General features: G+C 49.3%; 1 protein-coding gene across 1 annotated transcript in view; it reads right to left on the minus strand.

Annotated features, from left to right (window-relative positions):
- The window catches only part of DMBT1 (deleted in malignant brain tumors 1), a 61,178-nt gene that overhangs the window by 28,300 nt on the left and 11,598 nt on the right, over window positions 1-21,280 (minus strand). The window contains 15 exon segments of the mRNA XM_045068963.1: window positions 639-671; window positions 1,271-1,297; window positions 1,731-1,821; window positions 1,823-2,106; window positions 5,308-5,352; window positions 5,787-6,110; window positions 6,855-6,899; window positions 7,710-7,739; window positions 9,553-9,876; window positions 10,639-10,683; window positions 11,773-11,802; window positions 12,735-13,058; window positions 13,831-13,875; window positions 14,706-14,735; window positions 16,745-16,789. Coding sequence (XP_044924898.1) covers window positions 639-671; window positions 1,271-1,297; window positions 1,731-1,821; window positions 1,823-2,106; window positions 5,308-5,352; window positions 5,787-6,110; window positions 6,855-6,899; window positions 7,710-7,739; window positions 9,553-9,876; window positions 10,639-10,683; window positions 11,773-11,802; window positions 12,735-13,058; window positions 13,831-13,875; window positions 14,706-14,735; window positions 16,745-16,789 — 1,722 coding nt within the window.

A 21,280-nucleotide genomic window follows, 5' to 3' on the forward strand; every position in this document is an offset into this window, starting at 1 on the left:
CAGTAAACTTATTGCTTTCCTCTGGGAAAAATTGGGGAGCGATGCTGAGACTCAAAAACTATTCTGCATCAGAGGATCATTCCTAAGAATCAGGAGACGTGAACAGCGCAAGTGTCCTGCAATTCAGGACTAGTTCACTATTTCATGCTCACAGCTGTGTAACGAAATACAAGGCAGGCATTTAAACGGCTGCGGAGAATATATCCAATGACAGAATCAAGTGGCCATGTCATTTCTTAAAAGTGAGGGAAAGCTATCGAGCAACAGCCACGAGGTAAACTTTACTTGGAAAGGATCGATTATTGGTGAAAATATCCATTCATTGTCTCCCTTCCTTCTCTCAAAGCTCCTGAGGTACCCCAAGAAATGCATCATTTAAGTTTCTTCTTTGAAGAACAACTTATTTCACTTGCTTAGAGGAAGGGGAAGTAGGTCTCCTCATTAAAACGAAAGTCATCCACCCGGCAGCGGGATAAAAAGGCTGAGTGTCTGGAAGGTAAGAGGCTGGCTGTGTGTGGGCAGCCTGGGAGCCTTATACAGCAGGGAGATTGTACTGACAGGCTGACCTGGGATGTGCATTGACAGACCCCTGCTGCTTCCATAGCCCAAGCCCTCAGGTGGACAAACGTGAGACTTACCAGTATTGGTTGCAGGTGATGAATGCCACCAATCTGGAAGGAAAGTGAAGTGATTTTAGGATTTTATTGGGAAAGTTTTCATTCCATGGTCATTAGTTTGTAAGGAAACGTAACTCTACACAAATCTCTCCCTGACGGCAGCACTTCTCAGAACCTGGACCATTCCAGTGTGCACTGCGAATGGCCCAGATGGGCGAGAGTGTGGAGCTACCCTGCGCAACAGACTTGGCACTGAATGTTTTCACTGGGGGGCAAAGGAAACCTTGGGGATTACTCTCCCAACGGGATAGGATTCTGGAACACACAAGCCGTGGTTGGCGTTTTCCTTGTCTTATCTCTCAAATGATCACATTCTGACTTGAGCAGTTGCTCTGCTCTGAAATGAGCAGAGGAGACCAAAAATCCTTCCGCTGCAGCTCCTCCTGGCAAACCTGGCAGCGGACAGTGGCAGGGGATCCCGGTGGGTCCTGAGGCTAAGCTAAGTTGGAGCCAAAGCCCTGGGGACGCAGCTTGTCACTGTAACAAATACCAGAGTCCTCCAAGAGAAGGGCCAGACCTCTTCTTTAGTTTCTGGAAACATGAGAGTTGAATTCCAGAGAGGAAACATGCTCGGCTGGGATACAGCTACTCACCTGGGGTAGTAGCAGTGCTTTGTACTCCTACAAAAAAAGAGGACACGTTGTCAGTTTCTGGGAAGACTGTGCAGAAAGAAGCCTTATGGGGTCCAGAGAACCGGAAATGCTGAGTGCCTGACCCCTTGTCGCTAAGAAGACTTTCAGAGAGGGGTCCCATGGTAGCCGAACAGTGGATACCACCAAAAAAAAAAAAAAAAAGTACTGCAGGAATTTGTTCTCACAACTTTTATGCCCACTAACACACGGCTGTTCGACAGGCTGATAAAGATGCTGTGTCCCCCCGTGAAACACAGCCACATCAGTATGGTTGGAGATTAGTGATGCACGTTCCTCTCAATCTAAGAGGGAAAATGGCCGCCATTCAGCAAACTCAGAAAGATGAAGCGACCGTGAGAGAAAATAGCTCTTCTAGAGAATTAACAAGCAGAAGCAGAGGCTCCAAATCTTGAGAACCCACCTGAGCAGACAACACCAGCATCTTCTCCATGGCCACAGTTGTGCGAGTTCCAGCCATTGTGAGGGCAGCTCCACAGGTAGGACTCGTGCCCGGGAGCAGCGCACGTCGTCCAGCACAATTGGCCCTGAGCCTTGACCAAACCGGGCACTTCCGGGGGCCGACCTGGCCCAGCCGCAGCCCAGCTGCCTGCACACCACGTTGGCGTCATTGGTGTCCCAGCTGTCGTCACACACGGTGCCCCAAGAGCCTCGGTACAGGACCTCCACGCGGCCCTGACAACGGTCACCTCCGTTCACCAGCCTCAGGGCCAAGCCTGAATCAGTCCCTGAAGGATCCAGAACAGAAATCCCCCTCATGTCTCTCTCAAGCTCATAAGCTTAGAACATTTGTAGAACCCATGGCTTGATCCCAAACTAAATCCGTGGGCACGGAATGACCTTCAACATACCAAAGGTCAATCGTCAGCACAGGGAAGAGCAGACATCCCAGTCAGCTCAAGACTGAGGACGCTCCACTGAAAGAAGCAACCCAGGACTTTGACGGAAGTGAGGGGGTAGACAAGCCTAATGCGCCCTGGGCACACCCAGCATGGAGCTCTCCAGCCACTGGGGCTTGACGGGACCCGTGCCTCAGTGGACAACTTCTAGTCTTCCGTAGCATTCTGACATGATTCTGCCAACATCCCAGGAAGCGATGTCCCTCGGGAAGAGAGGTACCAGCCCAGCACATGGCCCTCCTCTTCTCAGGGATCAACCCCATGGCCTGGGAGCCACAAGAACAGCTTAGTTCCAGCAGTCCTAGAGAGGCCTCCAGAGCATCCACGGAGCCCCTGGGGGAGGACCTTTGCTAAACATAAGCCCAGGATCCCCATGGAATCAGTGGGCCACCATGTAAGATGAGACCCGGCATCTGATCTTCAGAGACTTCTCTCTCTATCCCCCAGCGACACACACGTGCACGCACACACACTCACAGATGAAGGAGGTTGTGGAAGGACACACCAGGAGATGCCTCCTGTCACTTCCAAACCCAAGCTTTATCTCGAAGCTGAAAATGATCCTGGGAGGGTGGACGAAATACTTACCGAAATCTGTGGTTGAAGCTGTGGTGGTGTCGAACCAGGTGGTGGTGTCTGTATAGGGCAAGAACAGTAAAGATCAGAGTTAGACAGCGTGGAAAGAATTTTGTGAAAACCATTTGGGGCAGGCATGGTGAACGTTGTCCATCTGTATCCTGCCACACTCCCCCTGCTCTAGTCTCCTGCTCTACTAGCTTTTCCAGGACAAAGGTGCTGGGGAAGCCAACCAGGAGCCTCCACATCTCTAAGCCTGGCTTTTTCTTATGTCCTGTAGAAAACGTTACCACGCTTCTCTCTTGACTCATGTAGATCTGAGGGCGTTGGCATAGAAAAGCTTGGTGGAAAGAGTAAGGGGTTCTGAGTGTCACTGTGGAGCCAAATAGCTATCTCAGGACAAAGAACTCCTCGTCACCTGGGACACTCCCATCCCTTGCAACTGCTGTCTCTGCCTCGTTAGAAGCACATCTGTGTCAAAGGAATCTGGCACTGTCCCTGACCCAAGGACCAGCCAGCCCTGCTGGCTCTTTGGTAGGAGCGCGTCGGTCCTCAGTGTCCATTCTCCCACTCAATCTATCTGCCCGATTACACGAGAGCTGAGATTCATGGCGCTCGGGCCAGTTCTCTGAAACCGCAGGAAGCCATTTATTGGGACAGTTTCCCCATACTGCATGGAACTCATGGACTCATGGGAAGGTGACACTCTTAAGAATGCAACCTCCAGTTAAGACTCTTGTGAATCCCACATCTAGTTAAGGATTGCCAGGATCTCAGTGACAGTGGGGACCATTAAAGTGTCCACAGGTTCTCCAAAGAGCAGTGGTTGTGCCAGCGTAACAGCAGGGTGAGAGGGACATAATAGCCTGAGGATTGTAGCCGCGGACTCACCTGGCTGGCGAGTTGTGAACTGAGGCCAAGTGGCTGAGAGAAAGAAACAAGAGTCAGTCACACAGCACACAGGTGCCCCAACGGGACCATGGGTTGAAGAAACTCAGCTATACCACCTGAGATCCAGTTTCTACATGCCGTAAGGCACACTGAGCCAGGGACTCAGAGCCAGGACTGAATCCCTCAGTCCTCTGGGAGCTGAGGGAGGAGATCAGTGTCTCTGCCAACATTCTGAAATGTTACAACAGCCTTGATGGCCACCGGACCACGTATATAGCAAAGACCATAGAACACTTAACATCAGAAGAGTTAGCATTTAGTGAGCACATTCTATGTACCAGGCACTATGTTACTTTAGTCCAGTAAACTTATTGCTTTCCTCTGGGAAAAATTGGGGAGCGATGCTGAGACTCAAAAACTATTCTGCATCAGAGGATCATTCCTAAGAATCAGGAGATGTGAACAGCGCAAGTGTCCTGCAATTCAGGACTAGTTCACTATTTCATGCTCACAGCTGTGTAACGAAATACAAGGCAGGCATTTAAACGGCTGCGGAGAATATATCCAATGACAGAATCAAGTGGCCATGTCATTTCTTAAAAGTGAGGGAAAGCTATCGAGCAACAGCCACGAGGTAAACTTTACTTGGAAAGGATCGATTATTGGTGAAAATATCCATTCATTGTCTCCCTTCCTTCTCTCAAAGCTCCTGAGGTACCCCAAGAAATGCATCATTTAAGTTTCTTCTTTGAAGAACAACTTATTTCACTTGCTTAGAGGAAGGGGAAGTAGGTCTCCTCATTAAAACGAAAGTCATCCACCCGGCAGCGGGATAAAAAGGCTGAGTGTCTGGAAGGTAAGAGGCTGGCTGTGTGTGGGCAGCCTGGGAGCCTTATACAGCAGGGAGATTGTACTGACAGGCTGACCTGGGATGTGCATTGACAGACCCCTGCTGCTTCCATAGCCCAAGCCCTCAGGTGGACAAACGTGAGACTTACCAGTATTGGTTGCAGGTGATGAATGCCACCAATCTGGAAGGAAAGTGAAGTGATTTTAGGATTTTATTGGGAAAGTTTTCATTCCATGGTCATTAGTTTGTAAGGAAACGTAACTCTACACAAATCTCTCCCTGACGGCAGCACTTCTCAGAACCTGGACCATTCCAGTGTGCACTGCGAATGGCCCAGATGGGCGAGAGTGTGGAGCTACCCTGCGCAACAGACTTGGCACTGAATGTTTTCACTGGGGGGCAAAGGAAACCTTTGGGGATTACTCTCCCAACGGGATAGGATTCTGGAACACACAAGCCGTGGTTGGCGTTTTTCCTTGTCTTATCTCTCAAATGATCACATTCTGACTTGAGCAGTTGCTCTGCTCTGAAATGAGCAGAGGAGACCAAAAATCCTTCCGCTGCAGCTCCTCCTGGCAAACCTGGCAGCGGACAGTGGCAGGGGATCCCGGTGGGTCCTGAGGCTAAGCTAAGTTGGAGCCAAAGCCCTGGGGACGCAGCTTGTCACTGTAACAAATACCAGAGTCCTCCAAGAGAAGGGCCAGACCTCTTCTTTAGTTTCTGGAAACATGAGAGTTGAATTCCAGAGAGGAAACATGCTCGGCTGGGATACAGCTACTCACCTGGGGTAGTAGCAGTGCTTTGTACTCCTACAAAAAAAGAGGACACGTTGTCAGTTTCTGGGAAGACTGTGCAGAAAGAAACCTTATGGGGTCCAGATAACCGGAAATGCTGAGTGCCTGACCCCTTGTCGCTAAGAAGACTTTCAGAGAGGGGTCCCATGGTAGCCGAACAGTGGATACCACCAAAAAAAAAAAAAAAAAAGTACTGCAGGAATTTGTTCTCACAACTTTTATGCCCACTAACACACGGCTGTTCGACAGGCTGATAAAGATGCTGTGTCCTCCCGTGAAACACAGCCACATCAGTATGGTTGGAGATTAGTGATGCACGTTCCTCTCAATCTAAGAGGGAAAATGGCCGCCATTCAGCAAACTCAGAAAGATGAAGCGACCGTGAGAGAAAATAGCTCTTCTAGAGAATTAACAAGCAGAAGCAGAGGCTCCAAATCTTGAGAACCCACCTGAGCAGACAACACCAGCATCTTCTCCATGGCCACAGTTGTGCGAGTTCCAGCCATTGTGAGGGCAGCTCCACAGGTAGGACTCGTGCCCGGAGCAGCGCACGTCGTCCAGCACAATTGGCCCTGAGCCTTGACCAAACCGGGCACTTCCGGGGGCCGACCTGGCCCAGCCGCAGCCCAGCTGCCTGCACACCACGTTGGCGTCATTGGTGTCCCAGCTGTCGTCACACACGGTGCCCCAAGAGCCTCGGTACAGGACCTCCACGCGGCCCTGACAACGGTCACCTCCGTTCACCAGCCTCAGGGCCAAGCCTGAATCAGTCCCTGAAGGATCCAGAACAGAAATCCCCCTCATGTCTCTCTCAAGCTCATAAGCTTAGAACATTTGTAAGACCCAAGGCTTGATCCAGAACTAATCCCTTGGGCACAAAGGTCAATCGTCAGCACAGGGAAGAGCAGAGACGTCCCAGTCAGCTCAAGGTTGAGGATGCTCCACTGAAAGAAGCAACCCAGGACGTGGATGGAAGTGAGGGGGTAGACAAGCCTAATGCGCCCTGGGCACACCCAGCATGGAGCTCTCCAGCCACTGGGGCATGACGGGACCCGTGCCTCAGAGGACAACATCTAGTCTCCCGTATCATTCAGACTTGGTTCTGCCAACATCCAGGAAGGGTTGCCCCTTGGGAAGAGAGGCACCATCCCAGAACATGGCCCTCCTCTTCTCAGGGCTCGACCCCATGGCCTGGGAGCCACAAGACCAGCATAGTTCCAGCAGTCCTAGAGAGGCCTCCAGGGCTTCCACGGAGCCCCTGGGGGAGGACCTTTGCTGAACATGAGCCCAGGATCCCCATGGAATCAGTGGGCCACCCTGTAAAATGAGACCCGGCATCTGATCTTCAGAGACTTCTCTCTCTATCCCCCAGCGACACACACGCACACACACGCACACACACACACAGAAGAACGAGGTTATGGAAGGACACACCATGAGATGCCTCCTGTCACTTCCAAACCCAAGCTTTATCTAGAAGCTGAAAATGATCCTGGGAGGGTCGATGAAATACTTACCGAAATCTGTGGTTGAAGCTGCAGTGGTGGTGAACCAGGTGGTGTCTGTATAGGGCAAGAACCGTAAAGACCAGAGTTAGACAGCACGGAAAGCATTTTGGGAAAACCATTTGTGGCAGGCATTGTGAACGTTTTCCATTTGCACCCTGCCACACTCCCCTCTTCTAGTTTCCTGCTCTACTAGCTTTTCCGGGACAAAGGCGCTGGGGAAGCCAACCAGGTGCCTCCACATCTCTAAGCCTGGCTTGCTCTTTTGTCCTGTAGAAAACGTTTGCCATGCCTCTCGCTTAACTCATGTAGATCTGAGGGCTTTGGCATAGCAAAAGCTTGGCGGAAAGAGTCAGGGGTGTTGAGGGTCCCTGTGGAGCCAAATAGCTCTCTCAGTACATAGAACATCTCCACCATCTGGGACACTCCCATCCCTTGCAACTGCTGTCCCTGCCTCTTTGGAAGCACATCTATTTCAAAGGAATCGGGGGCTGTCCCTGACCCAGGGACAAGAGTCAGCCTGCCTTGGTGGCTCTTTGGTAGGAAGGCGCCAGCCTCAGCATCCGTTCTCTCACTCAACTTAACCCCTGATTACATGGGAGCTGAGATTCATGGTGCATGGGTCCAGTTCTCTGAAACCACAGACAGCCATCTCTTGGGACAGTTTCCACATACTGGATGGAACTTCATGAACTCATGGGAAGGTGACACTCTTGGGAATCCCCCATCCAGTTAAGAATTGCCAGGATCTCAGTTACAGTGGGGAACATTAAAAGTCCACAGGTTCTACGAACAGCCGTGGTTTTACCAGTGTGATAGAAGGGTGGGTGGCAGAGAAAAGCCTGAGTGGGGTGGCTGATGACTCACCTGGCTGGATTGTGGACTGAGGCCAAGCAGCTGAGAGAAAGAAACAAGAGTCAATCACACAGCACACAGCTGCCCCAGCCTGACCAAATGTTGAAGCAACTCAGCATATACCACCTAGGATCATGTTTCTCATGCCCTCAGGTGGACAGAGTCAGGGCCTGCCTTGAATCCCTCAATCCTCTGGGAGCCCCACACTCTGTCCTGCTGATATTGCCTGCTTTGGTGGGCCAGAGGGTTGGTGTTCCAGGAGGTCGAACGCCCCTGCCTGTCCTAGACGGGCCATCAAAGGCATTGTGTTCCCTTTGCATAGAAACATCAAGAATGAATTGGGGCAGTTAGTCTAGAAGTACCCCTGTTCCACCTGACCAGGTACACTGCTCTCAAGGTACATAAGGTTTAGGGTTTCTCTAAAGGGTCAATCCAAGCCTCATATTCCTATGTGTTTCTTTAGCATTCCATGTACAATGATGAGGGAACAGAAGCCTGGCAAAGGACAAATCAAAAGCTGACACTCTGCAACATTTCCCCACCCCCACTCCTGGGTGGGACATATGTGACATTCTTTAGGAATCTCCCAACTATCTTAATGTTAATAGCTTGCTAAAAAGGGGGGAAAGACCTTGACAATGACAAGGCCTCTGGTATCCAATATCTTGTAGGTCTTCTTTAGTTATGAAAGTTCTATTGAAACCTCCCATTTCCTTACCTCCCCAACCCCATCCTACATATCGGCCACCCCTCACAACCCGGTGGCAGCAGCTCTTTTTGCCTACAGGACCTGTCCCCAGGCTACAATAAACCACCATTTTTTACCAAAGATATCTCAAGAATTTGTTCTTGGTCATCGGCTCTGGTTCTCCAGCCAGCCTAGCCTCACTTATATTCTCAAACTTCATCAGTAGTGAGCTGCCATACCTTCCCCAGAACCCTACTGCTCCTCACAGCCTCCCGAAATTCAGTGTTGACTGCAATCCTGTTCTCTGAGTAGGCTTCATGGAGGACCCAAAAGAATACAAGCATGAAGGAGGAAGGTGGTTTATGTTCCAACGATACTCCCAGAAGTTGTGCCTTGGCAATTGATGAGGGAATAAAAGGCTGACTGAGGACAAAGCAAAAGCTGACACCCTCCAACTTTCCCCCACCCCCATTCCTGGGTGGGACATATGTGACATTCTTAGGAATCTCCTACCCATCTGAATGTTAAGACCTCGCTAGAGGGCAATATGACCTTGGCAATGGCAAGGCCTCTGGTATCCTGTATCTTGTAGGTCGTCTTTAGTATATGAAAGTCTATTGAAACCTCCTTTTCCTTACCTCCTCTCTACTCCAAGGTACATAACCTATTAACCCTCACAACCCTGGGACAGCAGCACTTTCTGCCCATGGGTCCTGTCCCCATGCTTTAATAAACCACCATTTTGCACCAAAGATGTCTCAAGAATTCTTTCTTTGTCATCAGCTCCAGACCTCAGCCCACCGAACTTCACCTTTATTCTAGAACTTCATCATTATCAGGCCCTGGGAAGAGGGGTGTGGGCAGAGCAGATGATCCTACCAAGAAGGAAGAGAAAATTTTTTCTGCTGACTGGATAGTGGATGGCCCTTTCTCCCAGAATGCTATGTTGTTGCCAAATGATAATGGTCCTTCCCTGTTGGCCAAAAAGGGAAGGACAGCAGAACCTATACTTCCCTTTCCATTGTACTCAGTAGCCTGATGCCTCCAGGAAAACTTGGGAAACAAGGATCCCTCAGAGAGGATTGGATGTGGGTCTTATTGTGGGTAGTGTATTTCTTCCCAACCAAGACCATCTCAGAGAGAGATATGGGTCTATTTTATCCCCACCTGAGCAGATGACACCAGCATCTTCTCCATGGCCACAGTTGTGTGAGTTCCAGCCATTGTGAGGGCAGCTCCACAGGTAGGACTCATGCCCAGAGCAGCGCACATTGTCTAGGACAATTGGCCCTAAGCCTTGACCAAACCGGGCACTTCCGGGGGCTGACATGGCCCAGCCACACTCAAGCTGCCTACAGACCACATTGGCATCATTGGTGTCCCAGTCGTCATCACACACAGTGCCCCAGGAGCCTCGGTACAGGATCTCTACACGACCCTGACAACGGTCACCTCCGTTCACCAGCCTCAGGGCAAAACCTGAATCAGTCCCTGAGGAATAAAGAATAGAACACCCCCTCTGAGTATATCTCAAGATCATAAGCTAAGAAATTTGTAAGGTCCAAGAGTTTGTTCCTGGCCTAAGTCCCCTGGGCAGGTTTTGACCTTTCAACATGCCCAGAGGTTAATCTTTACCACAGTAAAAGAGCGGAGACATCCCATTAGCTCAAGGCTGAGGATGCTCTACTGAAAGAAGCACCCCATGACCTGGATAGAGGTGAGGGGGTGGACAAGCCAGCATGGAGCTCTACAGCTACTTAGGCATGACAGGACCTGTGCATGAATGGGCAACTTACTGCCTTCCATGGCATGCTGACTTGTTTCTGCCAACATCCCAGGAGGTGATGCCCCTTGCGATGAGAGGTGCCATCCCAGCACATGGCCCTCCTCTTCTCAGGGCTCAAACACATGGCCTGGGAGTCATGAGACCATCATGCTTCCAGCAGTCCTAGAGAGGCCTCCAGGACTTACACTGAGCACCTAGGGGAGGATCTTTACTGAACCTGAGCCCAGGATCTCAATGGAATCAGAGGGCCGCCCTGTAAGATCAGACCCCGGATCTGTTCTTCAGGGAATTTTCTCTATCCCCCAGCTACACACATGCAAACACACGCACACACACACACACACACACACACACACACACGGAGGAGGATAGGGAAGGACACATCATGAGATGCCTCCTGTTGTTTCCAAACCCAAGCTTTTTGTAGAAGCTGAGAATGATCCTGGGAGGGTGGACAAAATATTTACCAAAATCTGTGGTTGAAGCTGTGGTGGTCGTGAACCAGGTGGTGTCTGTATAGGACAAGAAAGGAAAGACCACAGTTAGATAGCATGGAAAGCATTTTGTGAAAACCACATGTGGCAGGCATTATGACAGCTGTCCATCTGAATCCTGCCACATTCTCTCTGGGTGGGCTGTTCAAGTCTCCTGCTCTACTAGCTTTTCTGGGACAAAGGCATTGGGGAGGCCAACCAGGTACCTCCACATCTCTAAGCCTGGCTTGCTCTTTTATCCCATAGAAAACATTTGCCACGCGTCTCCCTTGACTCAAGTAGATCTGAGGGCTTTGGCATAGCAAAACTTGGAGTAAAGAGTGAGGGGTGTTGAGGGTCACCATGGAGCCAAATGGCTCTCTCAGGACCTAGAGCACCTCCAACACCTGGGACACTCCATTCCCTTGCAACTGCTGTCCCTGCCTCGTTAGAAGCACATCTGTGTCAAAGGAATTGGGGGCTGTCCCTGACCCAGGGATAGGAGCTAGCCTGCCCTGGTGGCTCTTTGGTAGGAAGGTGACAGTCCTCAGCATCCATTCTCCCACTCAACCTATCCACCCGGACTACATGAGAGCTGAGATTCATGGTGCATGGGCCAGTTCTCTGAAACCGCAGGAAGCCATTTATTGGGACAGTTTCCCCATACTGGATGGAACTTCATGGACTCATGGGAAGGTGACACTCTTGGGAATCTCACATCCAGTTAAGACTCTTGTGAATCCCACATCTAGTTAAGAATTGCCAGGATCGGGACGCCTGGGTGGCTCACTTGGTTAAGCAGCTGCCTTCGGTTCAGGTCATGATCCCAGGGTCCTGGGATGGAGTCCCCCATCAGGCTCCTTGCTCGGCAGGGAGCCTGCTTCTCCCTCTGCCTCTGCCTGCCTCTCTGTCTGCCTGTGCTTGCTCACTCTCTCTCTGTCTCTGACAAATAAATAAAAATCTTTAAAAAAAAAAGAAAGAAAGAAAGAAAAAAGAATTTCCAGGATCTCAGTGACAGTGGGGAACATAAAGTGTCCACAGGATCTACAAAGAGCTGTGGTTTGACTAGCTTGACGGAAGTAGAGTAGGTGGGAGATAATAGCCTGAGGACGGTAGCCGAGGACTTACCTGGCTGGATTGTGGACTGAGGCCAAGCAGCTGAGAGAAAGAAACAAGAGTCAGACACACAGCACACGTGCCCCAAGTGAACCAAATGTTGAAGAAACTCAGTGAATACCACCTGAGATCACACTTCCACATGCCTTTGGGTGGACAGAGCCAGAGCCCGCTCTGAATCCCTCAGTCCTCTGGGAGCCCCACCCTCCCATTGCTTGCCTTGCTGGGCCTTAGTACTACTGTCCCAGGAGGAGGAATAGCCCTGCAGGCCCAGGACAGACTATCAAAGACATAGCGTTCCCTCTGTACAGGAGCAATAAGAATGATTTGGGGCAATTAGTTTAGAAGGAGCCAAGTACAGTGCTCTTGGGCTTCACAAAGTTTTTCAGGGTTTCTGTAGAGGGTCAATCCAAGCCCCACATTCCTATGTGTATCTTTATCATTCCATGTAGTAGTGAGCTGCCATTCCTTGTACCTTCCCCAGTACCTACTGCTCTTCATGGCCCTCTCCAGTTCACAGTATAGAATGCTATCCTCTTTTCTGAGTCGGCTTCATGGAGGACTCAGAAGAATACAACCATAAAGGAGGGAAGGTGGTTTATGTTCCAACCATTACCCAAAAGTTGTGCCTTGATAATCAGGCCCTGGGAAGAGAGATGTGAGCGGAATAGATGATCCTACCAAGAAGGAAGAGACCCATTTTTTTCTGCTCACTGGATAGTGGATGGCCCTTTCCCCCAGTATGCCATGTTGTTGCCAAGTGATATTGCCCTTCTCTATTGGCCAAATATGGAAGGACAGCAGACCCTACTCAGTAGGGTCTTTCCATTGTACTCAGTAACCTGATGCCTGCAGAAAAGCTTGGGAGGCACAGAATACCTCAGAGAGGATGGGATGTGGGCCTTTTTGTGGGTAGTGTGTTTCCTCCCATCCAAGACCATCTCAGAGAGAGATATGGGTCTATTTCATCCCACCTGAGCAGATGACACCGGCATCTTCTCCATGGCCACAGTTGTGTGAGTTCCAGCCATTGTGAGGGCAGCTCCACAGATAGGACTCATGGCCAGAGCAGCGCACATTGTCTAGGACAATTGGCCCTGAGCCTTGACCAAACCGGGCACTTCCGGGGGCTGACATGGCCCAGCCACACTCAAGCTGCCTACAGACCACATTGGCATCATTGGTGTCCCAGTCGTCATCACACACAGTGCCCCAGGAGCCTCGGTACAGGATCTCTACACGACCCTGACAACGGTCACCTCCGTTCACCAGCCTCAGGGCCAATTCTGAATCAGTCCCTGAGGGATAAAGAAAAGAAAACCCCCTTCATGTCTATCTTAAGGTCATAAGCTTAGAACATTTGTAAGACCCAAGGGCTTCTTCCTGGCCTAATCCTCTGGGCAGGTAGTGACCTTCAACATGCCAGAGGTCAATCTTCACCACAGGAAAAAGAGCAAAGACATCCCATCAGCTCAAGGCTGTGGATGCTCCACTGTAAAGAACCCCATGACTTGGATGGAGGTGAGGGAGTGGACCAGCCTAATCTGCCCTGGGAACACTCAACATGCAGCTCTACAGCCACTGGGGTATGACGGGACCCGTGTATCAATGGGCAACTTATTGCCTTCTGTGGTATGCTTAGTTCTGCCAACATCCCAGGACGTATTGCCCCTCAGGAGGAGAGGTGCCAGCCCAGCATATGGCCCTCCTCTTCTCGATTCTCAAACCCATTGCCTGGGAGCCAGAAGACCAGCGTGGACCCAGCAGTCCTCGAGAGGCCTCCTGTGCTTATACTGAGCACCTGGGGGAGGACCTTTGTTAACGTGAGCCCAGCATCCCAATGGAATCTGTGGGCCACCATCTTAGATCAGACCCCAGGTCTAATCTTCAGAGACTTCTCTCTTTATCCCCCAGCTATACACACACACACACACACACACACACACACACACACACACACAAGGAGGAGGATAGGGAAGGACATATTGTGTGATGCCTCCTGTCACTTCCAAACCCAAGCTTTATCTAGAAGCTGAGAATGATCCTGGGAGGGTGGACTGAAATATTTACCGAATTCTGTGTTTGAAGCTGCAGTGGTAGTGAACCAGGTGGTGCCTGCATAGGGCAAGAAAGGTAAAACTCAGAGTTAAACATGATAAGCATTTTCTGAAAACCATTTGTCACAGGCACCATGACACTTGCCCAACTGCGTTCCTGCCACCTTCCCAAAGGGTGGGCTGTGCAAGTCTCCTGCTCTAATCTTTTTGGGACAAAGGCTATCGGGAGGTCGGCCAGGTGCCTCCACATCTCTAAGCCTGGCATGTTCTTTTTTCCCATAGAAAACTTTTACCACCCGTCTCTCTTGACTCATGTAGATCTGAGGGCTTTGGTACATAGGGTGCTTGAAGAAAAGATTCAGGTGCACTGAGGGTCACTACAGATCCAACTAGATATCCCAGTTCCTAGAGCACCTCCATCACCTCTGACAGTCCCATCCCCTGCAACTGCTGTTCCTGCCTCGTTGGATGCACATCTGTGTCCAAGTAACTTGAGGCTGTTGCAAGCATTGAGCCCAGGATAGGAGCCAGCCTGCACTGGTGCTCTTCATGAGAACGTAGGTGGTCCTCAGCATCCTTTCTCCCACTCAACCTATCAGCCCGGATGACATGAGAGCTGAGATTCATGGCACATGGGCCAGTTCTCTGAAACTGCAGGCTGCCATCTCTTGGGACAGTTTCCATATACTAGATGAAATCTCATAGACTCATGGGAAGGTGAGACTCTTGGAAATCCCACAGCTACTTAAGAACCATCTGCCAGCATCTCAGTGACAGTGGGGAAAATTCAAGTGTCCACAAGTTTCACAAAGAGCAGCGGGTTGACCAGCCTGACTGAAGAAGGGGGGGTGGGAGAGAAGAGCCCCAGTGGGGTGGCAGAGGACTCACCTGTCTGAAGTGTGGACTGAGTCCATGCAGCTGAGAGAAAGAATCAAGAGTCAGACACACAGCACACAGGTGCCCCAAGTGGACCAAAGGTTGAAGAAACTCAGTGAATACCACCTGAGATCACACTTTCACATGCCTTTGGGTGGACAGAGCCAGAGCCCGCCCTGAATCCCTCAGTCCTCTGGGAGCTCCACCCTCCCATTGCTTGCCTTGCTGGGCCTTAGTACTACGGTTCCAGGAGGAGGAATATCCCTGCCAGGCCAGCATGGACTATCAAAGACATAGCTTTCCCTCTGTAAAGGAGCAACAAGAATGATTCAGGGCAGTTAGTTTAGAAGGAGCCAAATTCCACCAGCCCAGGTGCAATGCTCACAGGCTTCACAAGCTTTCTTGAAGTGGGCCAAGCTCACACTCCACATTTACATCAGACTCATTAGCTTTCTATGTTCCAGCGACCTGCCATTCCCTACTTCTGAACTGCTCTTTATAGCCCTCCCAAATTCACAGTGTAGACTGCAATCCTGTTTTCTGAGTCAGCTTCATGGAGGACCCAGAGGAATACAACCATGAAGAAGGGAAGGTGGTTTATTTTCCAATTGTGTTCCCAAAGTTGTGCCTGATCATCAGTCCCTGGGAAGAGGGGTATTGGCAGAATACATGATCCTACCAAGAAGGAAGAGACCCATTTTTTCTGTTCAGTAAATAGTGGATGGCCCTTTCCCCCAGTATGCCATGTTGCTACCAAGTGATATTGGTTCTTTTCTGTTGGCCAAATAGGGAGGACAGTGACCCAACACTTTCCTTTCCATTGCACTCAGTAGCCAGCTGCTACCAGGAAACCTTGGGATTCATGGAATACCTCAGAAACAGTTGGATGTGGGTCTTATCAAGGGTAGTGTGTTTCTTCCCGTTGAAGATAATCTCAGAGAGAGATAATGGTATATTTCATCCCCACCTGGTGTCATGAGCAGATGACACCAGCATCTTCTCCATGGCTCTAGTTGTGGGAGTTCTAGCCATTGTGAGGGCAGCTCCACAGGTAGGACTCATGCCCAGAGCAGTGCACGTTGTCCAGCACAATTGGCCCTGAGCCTTGACCAAACTGGGCACTTCCTGGGGCTGACATGGCCCAGCCACAGCCCAACTGCCTACAGACCACATTGGCATCATTGGAGCCCCAGCTGTCATCATATATGGTGCCCCAGGAGCCTCAGTACAAGATCTCCACATGGCCCTGACAACGGTCCCCTCCATTCACCATCCTCAGTTTCAAACCTGACTCAGTTTCTGAGGGATAAAGAACAGAAATCCCCCACTGAGTGTATCTCAAGGTCATAAGCGAAAAGCATTTGTAAGACTCAGTGACTTCTTTCTGGGTCATGTCCCCTGGGCAGGTTATGACTTTTCAGCATGCCCAGTGGTTAATCTTCAGCACAAGTAAAAGAGCAGAGACATCCTAATCAGCTCAAGACTAGGATGCTCCACTGCAAAGAAGCACCCCATCACCTGGATGAAGGTGGGAGGGTGGACAAGCCTAATCCACCCTGGGCACACCCAGCATGGAGCTCTATAGCTACTGGGGCATGCCAAGACCCGTGCATGAATGGGCAACTTATTGCCTTCTGTGGCATCCTGACTTGTTTCTGCCAACATCCCAGGAAGTGATGCACCTTGGGAAGAAATGTGCCAGTCCAGCACATGTCCCTCCTCTTTTCAGGGCTCTATCTCATGGCCTGGGAGCCAAAAGACCTGCATGGTCCCAGCAGTCCTGGAGAGGCCCCCAGAACTTACACTGAGCACTGTGGGGAAGATCTTTGTAATAAACCCAGGATCTCAGTGGAATTAGTGGGCCATGCTCTAAGATCAGATCCAGGATCTGATCTTCAGAGACTTCTCTCTTTATTCCCAGCTCTACAACCACACACACACAGGGACAAGGATAAGGAAAGACACACCCTGAGATGCCTCCTGTCACTTGCAAACCCAAACTTTATTTAGAAGCTGAGAATGATCCTTGGGTGGTGGATTGAAATATTTACCTATATTTGTTGTTGAAGATGCAATGCGGGGGATCCAGGTGGTAGCTGTATATAGTAACAAAGGTAATGACTAGAGTTAGACATCATGGAAAACAGCTTTTGAAAACTGTTTTCTGCAGGGTCACATGGGATCTTCCTTTGTGCTATATGTACACAACACCCTTTTAACCCATCCCCTAGACGTCTCCCTGTATAAGGGTGAAACCCATGTATACAGTTGGTATAATTACCTTCAGAGGGAGAATCAAATAAAATTTTCATTACCCATTGTATTAGTAGCATAGTCTCCTCTATAGTGCTATCTGCATAGACAAATTGTAGAAGGACAGGGAAAAAACAGAAAATGTAAAGTTAGGACCCTCTGAGGAGATTCAAGGACTGAAATTAAAGTAGAATCTGCTAAGAGATATCATTTCTGACTTGGATTTTATCTTGTTATGGAACTTTAGAAAAGGGAACAGAACATGCCAACCTCAAACTCTTTCATTCTAGAAGGCTGTTTGGGGGGAATATCTCTTTACTAACCTACTGACCTTGATACTCACCATCTCACATGTAACCAGTGCAGAGTTCTATGAATAGATGGAAAAATAGCTTTTCTAATCCTTCTGCTTCCAATTGGTTTCTCTTGTCTAATTGTATTGGCTAGTATCTCTAGTACACTGTTAAATGACAAGAGGCCTGAATGCCATTCTTGCCTTTTTACTTTAGTGAAAATTCTTAATGTTTACCCATTAAGTAAGATTATGGCTTTAAAACTATTATTTTTAAATTGCTTCAAGAAACTGTGCTCTTTGCCCCAGTTCCCAGTAAGAGCCTACTGGGTGTTAGGGCTTCAAGAGGAGATGACCTGATGGCTCCTCTTAGTCCACTGCCACCAGAGCATTCATTGTATGTCTGAACGCCCTGCTGGGCTTCTACATGAGGTGTTTTGTTTTGTTTTGTTGGATCTAGAGAAAGTATGTCTCCCACCTTCACCCCACAGTTGAGGTTCTGCAAGAGTAGATCTAGGTAAGGCCTATCTGGAGTCCTCTCTCATAGTTAGATAGTCAAGTCCCTGAGCCCCTCACTTGTACCCTGGATCAACTAGTTGTGCAAAAGAACTTGTCAGGCCCAGCTATAACTCCTAATACATAGCAGGGCTCTCATGGGAAGCTACTGTAGAGAGGAGTAGATTCTCCTCTTATAGCTGCTGCAAATAAGAATCTTGGGAGAGACATGGTTAAATTATAATAAAGTCAGTCTAATCCTTAGCTCTAGTGACATCTGTGTCCTTAATCATAAGGAATAGAAAACGGTCAAGTCAGACATCACCCCATGGGCTTTAGGGACAGGAAAGCATAACAGCTGAGGAACAGAAATGCCTGACATGTGTACCATTAAGATTCCCAAATAATCCATGCTGACTTCTGGTCAGGGGCCTTCATGGGAAGGCTATCCTTCTCTTGTCCTAGGGTCAAAGTTTCCCATGGGATATAGGCAGTGACTGTCCCTCCCAAAGCTCAGATTGCCAAAAACTTGAGCTGTATTGACTACCTCTCAGCTCTCTCATTGGCAGTGCCTCCAGGGGGTGGAGGATCATGGGACCTCTAATGCATCTGCCTTTCCAGGCCCTGCAGCCAGAGACCCAGCACCCCAGTATGTCCAGGCATCAGCATGCAGTGGTGAGGACCACAAGGGTAGGCTCTGAGCATGAGCAATAGGACCCCCTCTAAAGCCTGGACACCAAGCTCGACCTTGGAACTCCCTGGAAGTAGCTGCGCAGGTCTATCCCTTCCCAGTCTCAGGGACATAGCCGATGGAAGGGTTACCCATTTAGGCCTGAGGCCTTGTTCAGAGGTTCCCTCTTGGGAACTGAGCACCCCTATCTCTTAAACCTTTTGTACCTCTTCTGGATCAGAAATGACCTCACGAGTTCAGGTAATGAGGCCATAAGGATCCCACATAAATGCAATGTTACCTTCTGCCTCAGTGGTTGCCAGAGATGCCTCTGTGGGAAACAAAGAAGCTACCGAGTGGAGGACAGAAGAGGTCATTTGACGCTGGCTCTCATTTGAGAAGAGCTGGCTTTCTGCTTCCTAAGCTCTGAAACAAGGGCTGGATGCAGTGACCCTACCCACTGCTAAAAGTCTGTGTTTCTTACTTACAAGACAGAGTTCATCTCTCTGCCATTTTGCCAGCCCTTATGCAATGCTGGAATGCCATCAGAGATGTTTTTTGCTCCTGCCATCAACCTCCCACCCCTCTGTATCCACTGTCTCCAACAAAAAATCACCCCATTGATGAACAGGCCCACCTGATTAACAAGCTCACATTTCAAACTCCAACTTCTTATTTCTATAGCTTATCTACCCCCTCAGATGAGAAATATCTACCATTGCTGAGAATTCCTGAAAGGTGGCCCCAACTAAGAAGAAAGGGTATGTGCTTTGGTGAGTGCTGTGAAGTGTGTAAACCTGGTGATTCACAGACCTGTACCCCTGGGGATAAAAATATATGTTTATAAAAAATAAAAAATTAAAAAAAAAAAAAAAAAAAAAAGAAGAAAGGTAGTTTTCAAGGATGCATCCCCAAATGCTAAAATAAACCCACTCCAAAGTGATTGCTTGGAGGGCCATACTCTCTGGCAGAAGCCATTCTCATGTCATAGTGGGATTATCAGGGTCACATCCCATGCATGGTAGCATGCACACATACCAATCCACAGAGCAAATGCCAGAGGTCTCTCTAAAGATGAACAACTCAACTAGGAAACCCCCTTTGGGGGACACAATGATTGTTATCTTCAGAGTTTCTTTGTGGATTAAAAGACCTCTTGGTATGTGACTACCAACCAGCCCTCTGTGAACAAAGGAGAAAGTCAGCATTGGGTTTCCCTAGGTTGGGTCAGGAAGAATTTCTGTCTTCCATTGCAGGTGTATATATCTCTAGCAGATCATTTAATCCCCAATAAAGAGAACATACTGTTTACTTCTCTATTTGATTTAGATTTATGTAGAAAGGTATTTTGTCACCCCAGGGCAGGATCCTCAGAACAACACCACTGGTTGAAGGCACTGGCAAACTCTGGAGGAGGCTGAGGTTGAAAGCAGCTTCCACCACTTCCCCAGCTTTAGGACTCCAGGCAAGCTACTTGCCCTCTCTGAGCCTCCATTTATCTGAAAAGGAACCTGCCCTCTAACATCAAATAAGACATGACCTAGAGTAAAGCAGGTAAAATACAAAGCACTGTCCACATGCAAGGGGATGTTAGATGAGCAGAAACCCCTATTGTTCAAGTGGCACATTTAAGATGAGGTCAGCTCTACCTGAGCACACGACTCCGATATTTTCCCTGTGGCCACATTTGTATTTGTACCACCCACTGTGGGAGCAGCTTGACAGGTAGGGCTCCCATCCTGAGCAGTATACAAAGCCCAAGAGAATGTTCCCCGAGCCCTGACCAAAGTGGGCCCTGCCTGGTGTCGACACTGCAGGGCCACAGCCAAGCTGCTGACAAACAACATCTGCATCCTGCATGTCCCAGTCTTCATCAGACACGGTACCCCACTAGCCTTGGTACAGGACCTCCATACGACCCTGACACCGGTCACTTCAATTCACCAGCCTCAGAGGCAAACCTGCATTGACACAATGGAAAGCCCTCATCCACTCTCTCTGCCTCCCTGGTTTTCACTCACCAGCACCCCTTCCTCCTGGTCTCCTCCTTCCTCTCACCACTGCCCCATCTCCCTCACCTGTTTTCTCCCCTCCCACACCTTAAATGTTGCTGCTCTGCCAAGCACTGTCTTAGGTCTCTTCTCATGCTGTCTTCCCTCTGAAAGAGCTCATGTACTCTGAGAACTTTCTAGAAGGAAGACCCCAAAATCCACATCTCCCATACTGATCAGCCCTTACAACCCCAGCCAAGCTCTAGACCAATATTTCCAGTGGCCTCTTGGACATCCACCCCATGTCCCAAACCCAACACAGACTCTTTCTTCCACTTGAATCAACAGTGTCACCGTGCTCCACAAGAAATGTGTTGGGAATCTGGTTGTTATATTTGATTCCTCCCCTTCTTTACTTCTTATATCTAATTTATCAACAAGATTGTCTTTCTTATACACACCACCATTTTGCTACATTAGATCTTCCTATTCTTGAACCTGGCCTACTCCAGGGGCCTGCCTGTGGATCTCCCTTTCCCTGTCCCTCCCTCTGTAATCCATCCACATTGGTGGATTCAATAAGCATTTATGGAATGTTTACTCTGTGCCCACTCCTATGCTGACAGGATTTACCTCTCTCCCCTAGAATGTCCCAAGTTTTACCTTGTAAAATGTGGATATGTTCAACTCACTTCCCTACTCAAAATGCCTCAATATACTTTCTGCTGCCTTCAGGGTCAAGTCTCAGGACTCATCCAAGAGTGGGCCTCAACTCACCTTTCAAGCCTTTCTGTGAGGGCTGACAGAGCCTGAGTGCTACCATAATGGGCGCCATGCTCCTGCCTGACACAATCCCGCTAAACCACCTTCACTAATTATGCAAGCA

This window comes from Mustela putorius, unplaced genomic scaffold (genome assembly GCF_011764305.1).
Source record: "Mustela putorius furo isolate JIRA1106 unplaced genomic scaffold, ASM1176430v1.1 tig00003909_pilon_pilon_pilon, whole genome shotgun sequence".
Classification (NCBI taxonomy): Eukaryota; Metazoa; Chordata; class Mammalia; order Carnivora; family Mustelidae; genus Mustela; species Mustela putorius.